Consider the following 14411-nt stretch of genomic DNA (forward strand, 5'->3'; position numbering starts at 1 on the left):
AAATGAATGATGTAAATAGTGAACAGTGTTTCTTCAATGCGTTCGTGTTCATTTCTTTTCACAAATAATTATTTTAAGCATTTCACACAAAACATCTTGAGTATTATGAGCAATGATCCATGACATCTGGGTACTATGACACTGTTAACACTCTCAGGATGCCTACGGTAACATTATATTGACAAAACACTGACAGTGAAATATCATTACGAAATTAATTTATCCACCCATGATTCAGGATATTGTCAAGCTCTTTCATCTGAAGGTTATCTGACCTCCATGTGGCACTATCTGTTGTTATGTGAGGTGAGATGAAATGGTGTCTGGATTTATGCCGATGTAAAGTGCTAGCTCACTGAGATACCATGCCGCAGTTTAACAGCAATAACCAAATCAGACACAGTATAAGGACTCCGAGCCAACCAGTCATTGTTTTAGCCTCTTAATGCCCATCGCCAGACAGGGTAACAACAAGTATCATCTTTTAGTGTCTTTTGGAATGACACGCTCGGAGATCGAGCCCCGACCTTCCGCTCTCTGGACACGCTCTACCACTAGACCATGGAGGCGGTCTGCTATTATGTAGTACATTGTATATCTTTTTCACAAATGTTCTGGTTCCAAATCATAACATGCTACTATGAGGTATGAAATTTATTCATGCATAATGTACAACAGTAAGTTTTGAAAACAACAATGTGATGATGATGAGATTGTGTATCAAGTGTTATTCATCTGTCCAGGGAGTGTTTGAGTGACCGCTGCATGCCAGGGGGGGCCAGGTCTAGAGGAGTCTTCTTGTCCTGAAACATGGATCAAATATTCAACAACAAACACATGGAATTGTCATGGCAATAAAAACAAAATAAATATTTGTTTCTAGTAAAGTTGTACAGTGAGTGATTTGATATTAATGGCACTTCTTCTTAGGACATCTATCAGATTACAGCAGTCAGTTTAATGTGGGAGGAAAGAATAAAAAGTCTTAGGTGCTCAATCCATTTAAGAATCCAGCAAGCATTGACTGTTGGTAAGTAATTGACCCTTGTATGCTTCAAAGCAGCTGATCCTGCCAGGGGACACAACTCTGCACAGCTGTTATCACAAAATGTCTGCACCTTCATTTTATTGATATTGGTAGGTTCCTCTTATGAACTGAGTATTGCAAAGCACACAGATAATGTGCTACATCGATACGACTTACCATACTGTATAGATTAAACCTTACTATCACACACCATCAAACAACTCAAGTATAGCAATCCTAATCTTCCCGAGGCAAAGGAGTTAACTGACTATAAAAGTCCAGTTTCCACCCTTGCCGAACTAGGCTGGTATTATGGAGTTACGTTTTGTCTGGGCTTACGAGTCTGTGCATAGTCCAATCAAAATCACGCACCGAAATCAAAATCCGGTTCGTAAACTGTCGTGCAGATTTCGATCGATTTCAGGATTTGCAAAGCACGTGCATCGCCAATTCATTGTCAGCAGATATTTTCCAAATCCTTTCAAGTTTTTAATCACGGTGCTCACGTGATTTGATGCATGTCGCGATGTAAGACCAGTTTTATCACAATATAGATCTTGATTATCGATCAGATCGTCCTGACTGGGCGCCACCATTTTGTGTGAAACAAACGAAAGTGATACGAGAGGTGGAATCTGATTGGTTCATAGGAGAGGCTTAGAAGGGACATAATTGGTAATAGCCACTGGTGGCGCAACGATTGAGCCCAGTAATTCCAGCCTAGTTCTGCAAAGGTGGAAACTGGACTTTTGAAGTCAGTTAACTCCCTTGCCTCGGGAAAATGAGCAATCCTAACTGTAATTTTCATATGTAATCTAAACAAAAAAATTATACATCAACTACATCTACAGGTATGTTAACAAATAAACCAGTAACCTGTCCTGACTTATGCCGGCTTTATAGTGCTAGCCCTCTGAGATACCATACCAAGGTATAACATGGATACCCCACTCAGCATGCTCAGACACAGCTTACTGAGCTGACCAGTCCTTGTTTTATCCCCTTATTGCCAAGAGCCAGGCAGAGGAACAAGTACCATCTTTTAACATCTTTTCATATGACACTACCAGGGGGATCGAACCACAGACCTTTCCCTCTCCAGCCAGACACTCTATCCACTACACCAAAGAGGCAGTTTTCACAGTTTATAGGCCTGATCATAATTAGCAGTGAGTGAGTTATTGTTGCATAACAGCCCAGTGAGCAATATTCCAGCTATGTCATGGTCCGTAAACCAGTGACTGAAGGCAAGAGTCCATCAGGGAAGTACATGGATGTAACTTAACCTTCAACATCTACCAGCCCTCATAGTGATGACAAAAAGACAGCCCCTAAAACACCTGAAATTCTACTCACTGTCAGGATACCCTCAACATAAGATTAACTGACACAGACAATAACAAACGTTATTTTTGGGTTAACTCTATCTCAGTAAGATACAAATTCTAGTACTTTTGGCGTTGAGTGCCATCCAGGATTCGGACCCGCACTGCCAGAGTGAGGCCCCTAAATGCGAGCACAATAAGTCAGCGATCTAACCCAATCAGTCACTGAGAGTCAAAAAAAAAAAAGCATGACAACTGGTAGTCTAGATCATGTACTTTGTGTCCCCCTCTGACAAGAGTAAATTGGCACGGCTCCCATGTCCGAAGGCTAAGAACACACGATGCCATTTAGAAATTGTGAAAGTACAAGAATTTGTACTTTACTAGGAAAGTGTTATCCCAACTATGACATTTATTACATTTTGCCACTTTCTAAATAACATTGTGTATTCATGACACGGACTAGTTGGCTGGTGCCAGTTGTATCCATGGGTGGAAGGAACACAATCCATCAAGTCACATCACTTGACAACCTGATCCATTACAAATGACTTTTACAACAAGCAGCAAGAGGTATGCAGACTTAGCCAGCCCTGAATCTCCATAGGCGATGCGTAGTTGGCTGTCACAAAGATGGCTGACCCGCTCACCTTGTTCTGTATGTCCAGCCTGGCTCCATGCTCCACCAGGAGCTTCCCCGGCCGCACCCTCTCCTCCTCACAGGCAAGATGACTGCAACAGTCAACACAAGATTATTCCTATTCTACTAGCCTAAACACATGACATACAGACCTAGCACTGCTATGCTAAACAGACATGAGATACTTTGATTCAAACATTGAGTTATATTTCAATGCACTAAAAACTATAAAAGAATATATATATATATATATATATATATATATATATATATATATATATATATATATATATATATATATATATATATATATATATATATGGGTCAGTGAAAGTTTCATGGAACTTTAAGGTTGCATAAGGCAAGAAGGCAAAAAGAAGCATGTTTTGAATATCCCATGAACATGGACTTCCTTAGATGAGGTGAGGTGAGGTGAGGTGGGCTTTAACATTGTGGTTGGTGGGTTGGTTTGTTGTGTAACGCCGCACTCAGCAATATTCCAGCTATATGACGGCGATCTGTTAATAATCGAGTCTTGACCAGACAATCCAGTGATTGACATCATGAGCATCGATCCACGCAATTGGGATCGATGACATGCATCAACCAAGTCAGCGAGTCTGACCACCCGATCCCGTTAGTCGCCTTTTACGACAAGCATAGTCTCCTCTTACGGCAAGCATGGGTTGCTGAAGACCTATTCTACCCCGAAATCTTCGCAGGTCTTTAACATTGTGTGCAGTGTGCGAGTACGTACATGGCTGCTCGTACTAGTTGGAATATTGCCACACTCCAGACAGAAGCTCTATCCACTAAACCTTTGAGGCAGAAACTTCCTTCAGAACATACTTACAAACTGCACACAGGACCTCCGGGCCAGGTAAGCTAACACCTACTCACAGCGGAGTGTTTCCCTCCGAGTCCGATCTGTTGGGTTCCGCCTCATGCTGCAGGAGCAGCTTCGTCATCTGAAGATGTCCTTTAGACGCGGCTCTGTGCAGCGGGGTGCTGCCCATCTTGTCCCCTATATTGACGTCAGCTCCATGGTTTAACAGAAGTTCTGCTATCTAAAATGGGTGACAGTATGCATTACCATGTATCACATTGCTATATCATTATCACCAAAAAGAAACAGCAGTGGGCAAAATGAGACTTCACGATATCTGAAGCTTTAAATAGTACAACATACAAAAGGAAATTTCCAGCCATACACAAAATCTGACGTGACTTTCAGATCTAAGAAGCACCTTGTACATTACACATTTTGTTGTGATTGCATGAAATTTTTTAATATTATTTTTTTAAATTTAGCGTAAATATCTACTGAGGTGATTATTTCCAGATGTTACACCACTGAGACGATGCACATACAGATGCACTGTTAGTCCTGCTTTCCAGGAACCTGTTCCGCAAAGCGATCTTAGTGCTAAGTTGGTGGTAACTCCCATACTTTATCATTGGATTACGATCAACATAGCACTAAGATCGCTTTGTGGAACAGGACCGAGGCTGTTACTGGACAGAACATCTCCAAACATACAAAGGGACATTACTCTGTAATCATGATTCATTTATCAAGACATTTCTCACTCTTGATGGTTTCAATTCAATTGGAACTTTTTGCAGCATCAGCAGTGACAGTGAGTCAACCATGTACATGAACGTCAGACTGAGAAATATCTTAACATGGGTATTTAATCTTAGCACAGAGCTAAAGGAAATTAGGTCAGTGATTTTAGTAAAAGGGATTTCAAATTCTTTAATATTTTTGGAACACTGAAGCCAGTGCAGTACCTCCATATGATCCTTCGACGCTGCATAATGCATCATGCTCTGCCCTGTTCTGTTGACTGCATTCACTAGGGCACCTCTGCTGATGAGGTTAGCCACTATCTCCATCCTGCCAGCCGAAACAGCTATCATCAAAGGTGTCCAATCTGACTGCACACAGTTAAAAACCAATAGATACTGTCAAGATGAAAATATAGATCAAATACTACTATTCCAAATGATTCATTCAGTTATACAAATTATGATGGTTTGGTATGTTTTATCAATGAAAATAACATCAAATGTAATATTAAATTCAGAGTTAAAAAATGGTCCTATAGTCCTTGCTAATCTGCCCAAAATTAAAGGCATCATAAGGACCAGTAGAAATTTGCCAATTTATAAGTGTTTTGCTGTATGTTATTATAAGGACTAGTGGACCAAATATGTTAGTTTCTACCGCTGAAATTATTTCATCATTTAATATCTCGTAAGGAATACCAGCATAAGCCTTATTATTCCTTAAGAAATATGCAGCTTTAATTGCACAGCAAGATAGAAACATGTTAAAAGTTATTATTTGTGTTTTAATGCAACGTTACTCACCTCATCTCTGGCATCAACTGGAGCACCAATTCTCAACAGGTAGTCTGCTACCTCTGTATGTCCACCTGATGCAGCCCAGTGGAGGGGCATTCTCTGGCTCTATTGCAAACATAAAATAGTTCTTTACAATTAAATCAGTATCATAAAACAACTAACACATCTACCATGTACAGAACTGGAACATATTAACAATCTCACTAAAATCAGATCTTAGTTCTCACTACCGCTTAACAAAGTGTATTGGTAGTGAGCACTAAGATCTGATTTGATGAGATTGACATATAAATGACACAGGTTCACTTGACAGAATGTGTCCCAAACCATGATACTGTTACTCAAGCCCTGCAGTAGGGCTGGGACGAGTCTAAAATTAATACATGGGTACCTGACCCCCTATTAACCAACCCTATCTGGATACCTGCTGTACGTCTCAAGAGTTTTGGTAAAAAATGTCTAATTAGGAATCGTTTTACCAGACCCCTGGTATAAGGTATTTAGATCATGTATAAAATGACCTGGTCATGCATACGTTGAAGTTTACCAAGCTTCATCTTTACTCAAAACATATAAAAGTCAAACAGATATGCAAACATTCGTGACTTGTAGGTCGCCATGGAGTTATAGTAGTGATTTTTTCTCATTAAACAATATATCATGTTACTAACCATGGGTCCGATTAGTCCTGTTGGTACCAGGGTCCTCCTCAGGACCCACCCAACCTGAGTCCCCGAGTTACCCGTCCCAGCCCTAGCCTGCAGTGTAGTGCATTATGTGTTTACAGATTTGTAGATGTTATTAAGTATTCAATACCTGGAAATTTCATTTGGAACTGACAGTGTTAATCTGAGGTTTCAAATTTCAAAATTTTCGGGCATAGAAAGCTTAATAACACTGGACAGAAAACAAGATTGTCAGGTTTTAGTAATTAATATATTGTAACTAAACATCTTAATGAGGGAGCCATTGCAGTAAAGATTGTTTTCACATGAAACCTCATTATGCTATCAATAAGACAAATATGGTGTCCTGACCATGTCATCCTATCCATCATGATAGTCTTTGCTTGAAGGGTTCAAATGATGGTGTGATGTTATGAGATGAACTCTGCAAGTTAGTTAACTCATGCCCTGTGACAAACCCTTGGGCCGTCCAGTGACAGGAATCTACATCCAGGAATATATATTGTCGGATACATTAATAGAGTCGACTGTAATCAGATTTTCTATGTCAAAAGAGCTGAAATCTATTCTTGAACTTGAGTTTAAATAGTTTAATTACCATAATGTTGAAAATACATACTGGTGTTGAATACTAAGCTGAGCTTTGGAAATAATGGACTAATGCACACCATCTAGAATGTAATGGTATATGAAAAAATTATCTGTTTGTGTGTGACAATCAGATGTACACAATGAAAACATATTTCATTTATACACTGTGAGTGAGTGAGTTGGGTTTAATGCCACTTTGAACAGTGGGTGGAAAGTCTGAATTGATGCAGGTCTCAGACGTTTACCACATTAGTGAAACCCATGAGCATGGGTATGGTGCTGACATACCTAGCAACATAGTCTGGTGAACCGGGATTCCAACTCATGGTCATAGGTTTCTGGCGTGTCTAAGGGGTGCAACTCTGATCAACCCGTGCCCCCTTATCACTGTGAATATAGTAAGATTTAGTGTTTGGTATGGCCAAGACAGCTGATGTATTGCTAGCTCTAGACTGCAATGAGTGAGTCCTCTAGTATACTGCACGCTTACACATTCCAAATATCACCCTCTGAGACTGCCTTGCTAATGTTGATGCCTTAGGTCTGAGGTTGCCATCTATTTTGACGATGATACGACTAGGCCAAGATAATTCAATTTCGCTGCGTCACTGAACTCTCACTCATTTCTTTAGTTTCCCTTCATACCGCGAGTAAATGGCATGATAAAAATAACTATATACTTACAGCGTCATACTGGGAGCACAAGCTTTCATTTTTTTGCAGTTTTTGTTTCAGTAACTGAAAATTCCCATCATAAGCAAGTTTGCACACTTCGTCCTGCAATGTTTTGGTCGCCATGCTTTAGAATGAACCCTCAAAATAATGTGACCCGCGTCAATAGGATTATTTCACAACAATTTACACAAGAGGTATGGCAATGTTAATAATGGAATATGTGTGGAGAAAATGTTGTGACTTATATCTTAAGAATATAATTATCTTTCATGTTCGAATGAAATAACCAGCGTAGCGAAATAAAGTGACCACTATGATAGGGTCAACAAATACCATAAACACCGCCAGCGTTTAACCGATACAAGCCGAACGTTGACTCGCATCATTCCGTGACGAGTAGTATAGACTGAGCGCCTGTCTACTCAAAAGAATAAACGCGCTGTTTGCCGCGCGAAGCAATCCTGGAACCAGATCGCCGTTCGGCTCTTAAACTGGGCCCCGTCTCTCATATCGCAAGTTGAGGACGCGCATAGGTAGACTGGTTTCCTGACCCTCCGCTAGGGGTCGTTGCTCTGCCTTCCAACGGGAAGGATCGGTACCCCAACCTTAAACATCGTCTGCTGAAACAAGATGGCGGCTGACAAAACCCATTGGGCGAGGCTAGTGAGACTTGCAAAATTGTAATTTTTGCGGTAATAGAGGTGAGTATTGGTACCAACATAACGAGTATGTGATGTCAATGGGTTTTTTCTGACTAAATTCGTTCAAATGTTGACACGGCAGTGTTTCTGTTTTAAATGGAAGACGACGCATCTCTTATGTATTTACCTTCTAAGCCGATTACCATGAAGTTCTTACGCAAGAAAATATAAGTTTCTGAGAAATTCTGTATGAAATTGCCGTGTTTCCAACTATAAGTTGCATGGACTATTACATGTGCGCTTATATTTATAATTCATATGGTTGTCATTGTGTCTGCTAGTACGGAAATGTCCTTTCTAGGCTACCAGTACAGCATGACAGAGCCAAAATGTGGATGAAAACGCATGAAACTGAATTTTGACCAAACTAAAATCTATTGGATTTTTAAAAATTGTTTTGATGAATCTCATATCAAGAAATTCAAGGCAATGAAAGGACGAGTAAATTTTTAGCTGCAAATACTTTTTCGTGACAACAAATTTCGAAACGAGAATCGGATGAACTGTTCTGTGTAGGCCTATTATATGGTCTGTAGAATAGATCTGCAGCAACCCATGCTTGCCGTAAAAGGCGACTATGCTTGTAGTAAGAGGAGACTAACTCGCTGACTTGGTCGATGCATGTCATCGTATCCCGATTGCTTGGATCGATGCTCATGATGTCAATCACTGGATTGTCTGGTCCAGACTCGATTATTTCCAGGCCGCTGTCATATAACTTGAATATTGCTGAGTGCGGCATTAAACAACAAGCAAACAAACAAACAGCCAACAGATATTTGCCATGTACCCTAATTTCGTGGGTATACAACTATATTCCTGAACAAACTAAGGGACCGACCATTTGATATTGGGGGTCGGGGCGAGTATAGGATTTTTTTTATTAAAGCTACATGTATGAAATAAAATTCCAGCGTGTCCCCATATTTACAGGGTAACACATGACTTTTTTTCCCTTTGAAAAGTCGACAGGGTGTGTACAAGATTTACTGATAGCGCGATAATATAGAGCCCGTGATAATATATAGGGTGTTGGTAGATCTGACTTATTCTTACATCAGTTTAGGCAAAGGAGCGTAGACATTGAAGTTTTGCACAATAATTGTGAATCTTGTTCTAAGCTTGAATTGTTCTCTGCAGTAAGAGATAAATTTTCATATAATAACTGGATTCGATTAATTGATGTAACATTATTTCGAATTAATATCTTGAATTTTCTTGGATCCAATCATCGTCTTATGGTTGAAACAGGCAGATACCATAATATACCAAGACATGAACGTTTCTGTCCCCTCTGTGTTGTAAGCGCTATCGAAGATGAGTTCCACTTTTGTATGGTGTGTCCGTTCTATCTTGATCTGCGGTCTAATCTCATACCCAATTATTATCACATGTTTCCAAGTCGTGAGAAAATGTCCTTATTATTCAGCTCGACTAATCAAAGTATTTGCAACACTTTAGCAAAATATGTATTTCTTGCTGGTAAGAAACGTAATTCCATTTTCAAGGGAATACCTGTGTCATATAATTAACTCCAATAGTAACAGTTTGAATACTGCATTGTAAATCTTATAATTCAGCGCTCTGTCATATTTGTATGCCATCATACTCTGCAGGTGTATAATGGGCCGGTGGCCTCATTACCTGAATAAAAGCATCAACTAACGTATAGAGTCATACTATAGTAAAACATATTATTCTATCATATGATCTGACTTTTTAAATGTGTCGTCCATCGGATGATCATGTAACCATTGCTAGACACTATAAAGGGTCAGCTGCCTTTGTGAATATAGTTCATGTATAGTATTGTCACAAATTTCAGTGAAAGGTTCTAAAGGTTAATAAAATGACAATTATAATAAATATCAACATTTGTTTGTTTGGTGCTTCATGCAATGTTCAGAAATATCACAGCTATATGACCATGGTCAGTAAATAATCAAGTCTGGACAAGATAATCCAGCGATTGATGTGATGAGCAACAATCCACACAATTGGGATGAGATGGCATGCTGACAACCAAATCTCAGAGTCTGACCACCCTATCCACTTTTTTTATTTATTTGTTTAAAAAATATATTTTTATTTCACTTCAGTAGACATATATCTATAACATAGGAACATGAGGTATATAAGTGTAGCAATTCATAGGATCTTAAAACATGATCAAGATATGGGTAATATACATATGTTGGATTGAAATATTTTTCATTGCAATAATTGTTTCTATTTTACATACGTCTTTCAATATTTTTATGAAGAAAGGAAAGTATGATGTTTTCTTAATGCTTGGAGTATGGCGTTTTCTTAATGCTTGACTGGTGAATGTATTTTATGCAAGAAAATTATATGGTTGAAAAAAGGTTTCTCTTTGTTTTAGCAAAATAATTTATCTCATCAAGTCACCACATCCACATCCACCACATCATCACTAACCATGGCCAGGTGCCTCAGAGTCCCATATCGGAAACTGTTCATGTTAGTTGTTTTGTTATACGGGTTACTTTTGGGAGCATTGCTTTTTGCATGGAAGTCATATGGGACCGTCCCCCTGCGGGATTTTCTAATCGACGGCCACGCTGTTGTCAAGGTTGGCAACCTTGTCCAGAAAGTCAGGGTGGCTGTGCAATCAGGAATAATTAACATAGCGCAACCTGAAGTGCAGAGAGAATGTGATATTAAACACAAAATATCGTTCATGAATCGGACAATAATCATAAATCAGGACCCGGTTTGCGGCTGGTTGAAAGCTGCTAGGGTTGAGAGCCAGGGTCAATTTGTGAATTTCGGCAGTCTGTTTGCCCGACTTCATAATGTGATCATTGACCCTTCGTTAGGCGTTGGTAGAAAAGGAGGAGAATCCATCTCCTCTGTCCTCAACCAACGAGAAGAGGAGGAGTATCTGAACTTGAAGAAAGGGTACTTCAGTTTAAACTGCGACACGCCTCCAGGTTTAGGATTCGGTGGCAGAGATCACCTTCTGAATTGGAACAATGCCGTGAGCTGTGAAAAAGACAGGACAGAGACAAAGCGAGTGAAAGGAATGACTTTAGCCGTGATGAGATACGAATATGTCAATCTTTATCACACAATGACGGATTATTATAACGCTTTCTTGATGATGTTGGTGTTTGATCAGCACCCGGATAATATGACAGTGCTGTGGGTAGATGCCCACCCTCAAGGCGGCCTAGACGAAACATGGAATGTGCTGTTTGGGGAGACTAAGAGGGCAGGGCTTTTAGAGGCACCCACGCAGTTTGATGATATGGTGTGGGGTATTATGGGTTACAACAGTCCCCTGAACTTTCATTACACACCATTTGTGCCGTACCTGGAACTGTTTCGAGAATTCTTCCTTTCTCGACACAAGGTCAAAACCAGTAAGCAGTTACACTGCCATAAACTGAACGTCATGTTCATTTGGAGAAGGGATTATGTTGCGCATCCGCGAAATCCAAAAGGCTTATTAAAAAGGAAAATTACAAACGAGGATGAGATCATTGCAAACTTGAACACCATCCTCCCAGGTCACAAGGTCACGGGTGTGCAACTTGATATGCTGCCCATGAAACAACAACTGGAGCTTATTGCAAACACTGATATTCTACTTGGCATGCACGGTGCTGGCATGTCACACACGCTCTTCCTTCCCAAACATGCCGGTGTTCTGGAGTTTTACCCAATATACTGGAGCCAGGCAAATCAGCATTTCCGGGCAATGGCGTCGTGGCGTGGACTTCCGTATCAAACATGGCAGAACTACGATGGCCCACACGAGAAGGAGAATTACTTCACTTATATTCCTCCTAAAACTGTTAATCAAATGTTATTGGAGGTCAAAGGCCAAATCTGTCCCCCCAGTAGCGGCTGATTTTTGGTTGTTCGTTAAATTGTTCGGCTGTTAAGATAAATATATGTTCTATATTTGGGATATTGTTTTTTGGTTTTGACAGGTGTGGATGGATTCTTTTTAGCAATATTCCAGCCAGATAACGGATGTGGACACCGGAAACTGGCTTGTTACCACGTGTAAAATCAAATCCGATAGTGACGCGCGAACGCTCAACCGCTTTGACAACTAAACTTCCGCACACCCACTTTAAAGGCTTAGAAAATAACATATTTAACGTTGTCTAACTTTGTGTTATCTATAACGAATAAGAGTGATGATTTATTTTTCAAATATTTTCCACCAAAGAATGTTTTGTCAATAAACAAGTTATGACAAGTGTCGTCTTGGCCAATATGACCTGCACAATTTAGGAAACGTGGAAAACCTTTGCGATTATAATAAAAGTTGTCTGTTCATATGAATGAGAATTTCAACGATTGTATGTTTGGGATTATAACACCACTAAATGTACACGGAAGACAAAACAGGTGTCACAAAAGCTAATTTTAGAAGTGTTCATGATCACACACTTTTTCTAATATTTGGATATGGGCATGTTTTTGACACAAACTAATGTTTTGAAAGGGATCTAGATAAAGATGTGCAAATTCATCTTCTCATGAAGTCTCATGGTCTTCAGCAACCCATGCTTGGCGACTAAGGGGATCAGGTGGTCAAGCTTGGTGACTTGGTTGAGGTATGTCATCGTATCCCAATAGCGAAGATCGATACGTATGATGTCAATCACTGGATTATCTGGTCCAGACGCGATTACTTACAGACCGCCATCACATAGCCGGAATATTGCTGAGTGTGGCGTTATACAACAAACAAACATGGAGTTTTCAACCATTTTCAACCAAACTTATGTATTTAATCATGCCAAAAGTCTAAAACTTGTATGTGTAAGAAAGTAAAAAGGCTAGATGTCACTCAGTTGAACACATAATATTGAGCCGCTGACTATTTTCATACCAATTTATTTCACAACTTTATAATTTAACATTCCTCGTGGCCCATAAAGGGCCCTGATCTTATTTCATCCTTTCAAAAATGGGAATGTATTTTAAGTTAACGGAATTCCCGAGCAGTTTGAGGTGACGGTAGTTCCATGACGGACACAGTGAGGAATCTAAGGCTAACTGTCGATGTGAGACTGTCCGAGGTGGAATCTCCCACTTGTATAACATCTGAACAAGAGGAAGAGCAACTGTCGCGCAAATGCCTTCTATCAATTTTAGAAGTGTTTATGATCACACACTTTTTCTGATTTTTGGACATGGAGAAGTTTTCGACACAAACTAATGTTTTGAAAGGGATCTAGCTAAAGCCGTACAGGTTCATCATCATCATTCATGAGGATCCGCGTTAGAGCTGGTCTTCAGCAACCTATGCTTGTCGTAAGAGGCGACTAAGGGGGTCGGATGGGCAGGCTGGGTGTCTTGGTGGAGGCACGTCATCGTATCCCACTTACGTACATCGATGCGCATGTTAATGACTGGATTATCTGGTCCAGACTCGATTATTTACAGACCGCCATCACATAGCCGGAATATTGCCGAGTGTGGCGTTAAACAGCAAACCACCATATATGGTTGTTCGTGAAATCGGCTTTTTTCAACCAAAACTATGTATTCGATCATGTCAGACGTCCAGAACTTGTATGTGTAAGAAAGTAGAAAGGCAAGATGTCAGTCAGTTGAACACATAATATTTAACAGCTGATAATTTTCAAACCAGTTTTAATTTCTTAACTTCCTAATTTAACATATCGGTGTGTTTTTTATCTCATCCTTTCAAAAGTTGGAATGTATTTTAAGTTGGAAAACATACATGTAATCGTATGCTCTTCTTAACGGAATCCCCGAGCAGTTTGAGGTGACGGTAGTTCCATGACGGATACAGTGAGGAATCAAAGGCTTACTGTGGATGTGAGACTGTCCGAGGTGGAATCTCCCACTTGTATAACATCTGAGCAAATGCCTTCAATTACATTGATTGTAACATAACTGATATATACTACTCAATAGAACTTAAAGAACGTCCGATTCTTTCATGTTACTATGGTTAATCTGTCATATTACAACAGTTAATCTGTCATGAATCGGGTGTCCTTTTACTTCTTTTGAGTACAGTAAATGTTAATGTAACAGTTTCATCAACGTTTCCCAATGTTCATAGAGCGGGCACGGATGACCAGATAACAAAGGCGTTGAATTGCTTCCCGAGAACAGGAAACATTTGACTATCGCTAGAGCAGAGTGAGCCATGCCCTCGACCTTCAAAGGATAATTTGTCATCCACGTATATGTTTTCCCACTCTGTATACTTCTTTTAACGCATCATGTTACATTTCGGGAGCTATTGATGTTTTCATCACCACGTCGGCCATCCCGCCGTGTAGCAATAGTTATAGACACATATTAAAAAGTATTCAGTTATTTATTTATTTTTCGTGAATCCGCGATTTCAAAAAAAAAAATCGATCCACAAGCAAA

General features: G+C 39.8%; 2 protein-coding genes across 2 annotated transcripts; one reads left to right on the top strand and one right to left on the bottom strand.

The window, feature by feature from the left end:
* Window positions 1–655: 655 nt before the first annotated feature.
* Window positions 656–7532, bottom strand: LOC139468785 (26S proteasome non-ATPase regulatory subunit 10-like). The gene is made up of 6 exons (XM_071250919.1): window positions 7324–7532; window positions 5369–5467; window positions 4787–4933; window positions 3893–4059; window positions 3003–3084; window positions 656–803 (listed from the first exon to the last, which is right to left on the bottom strand). Exons 1-6 carry the CDS (start codon window positions 7435–7437, stop codon window positions 732–734), a joined length of 681 nt encoding a protein of 226 aa, XP_071107020.1. The 5' UTR covers window positions 7438–7532; the 3' UTR covers window positions 656–731.
* Window positions 7533–7955: 423 nt separating this feature from the next.
* Window positions 7956–11892, top strand: LOC139469565 (uncharacterized). The gene is made up of 2 exons (XM_071251761.1): window positions 7956–8015; window positions 10399–11892. The coding sequence occupies exon 2, from the start codon at window positions 10456–10458 to the stop codon at window positions 11890–11892; it is 1437 nt and encodes a 478-aa protein (XP_071107862.1). The 5' UTR covers window positions 7956–8015; window positions 10399–10455.
* The last annotated feature ends 2519 nt before the right edge of the window (window positions 11893–14411 follow it).

This window comes from Haliotis cracherodii, unplaced genomic scaffold (assembly GCF_022045235.1).
Source record: "Haliotis cracherodii isolate W230 unplaced genomic scaffold, xgHalCrac1.p SCAF_2, whole genome shotgun sequence".
Classification (NCBI taxonomy): Eukaryota; Metazoa; Mollusca; class Gastropoda; order Lepetellida; family Haliotidae; genus Haliotis; species Haliotis cracherodii.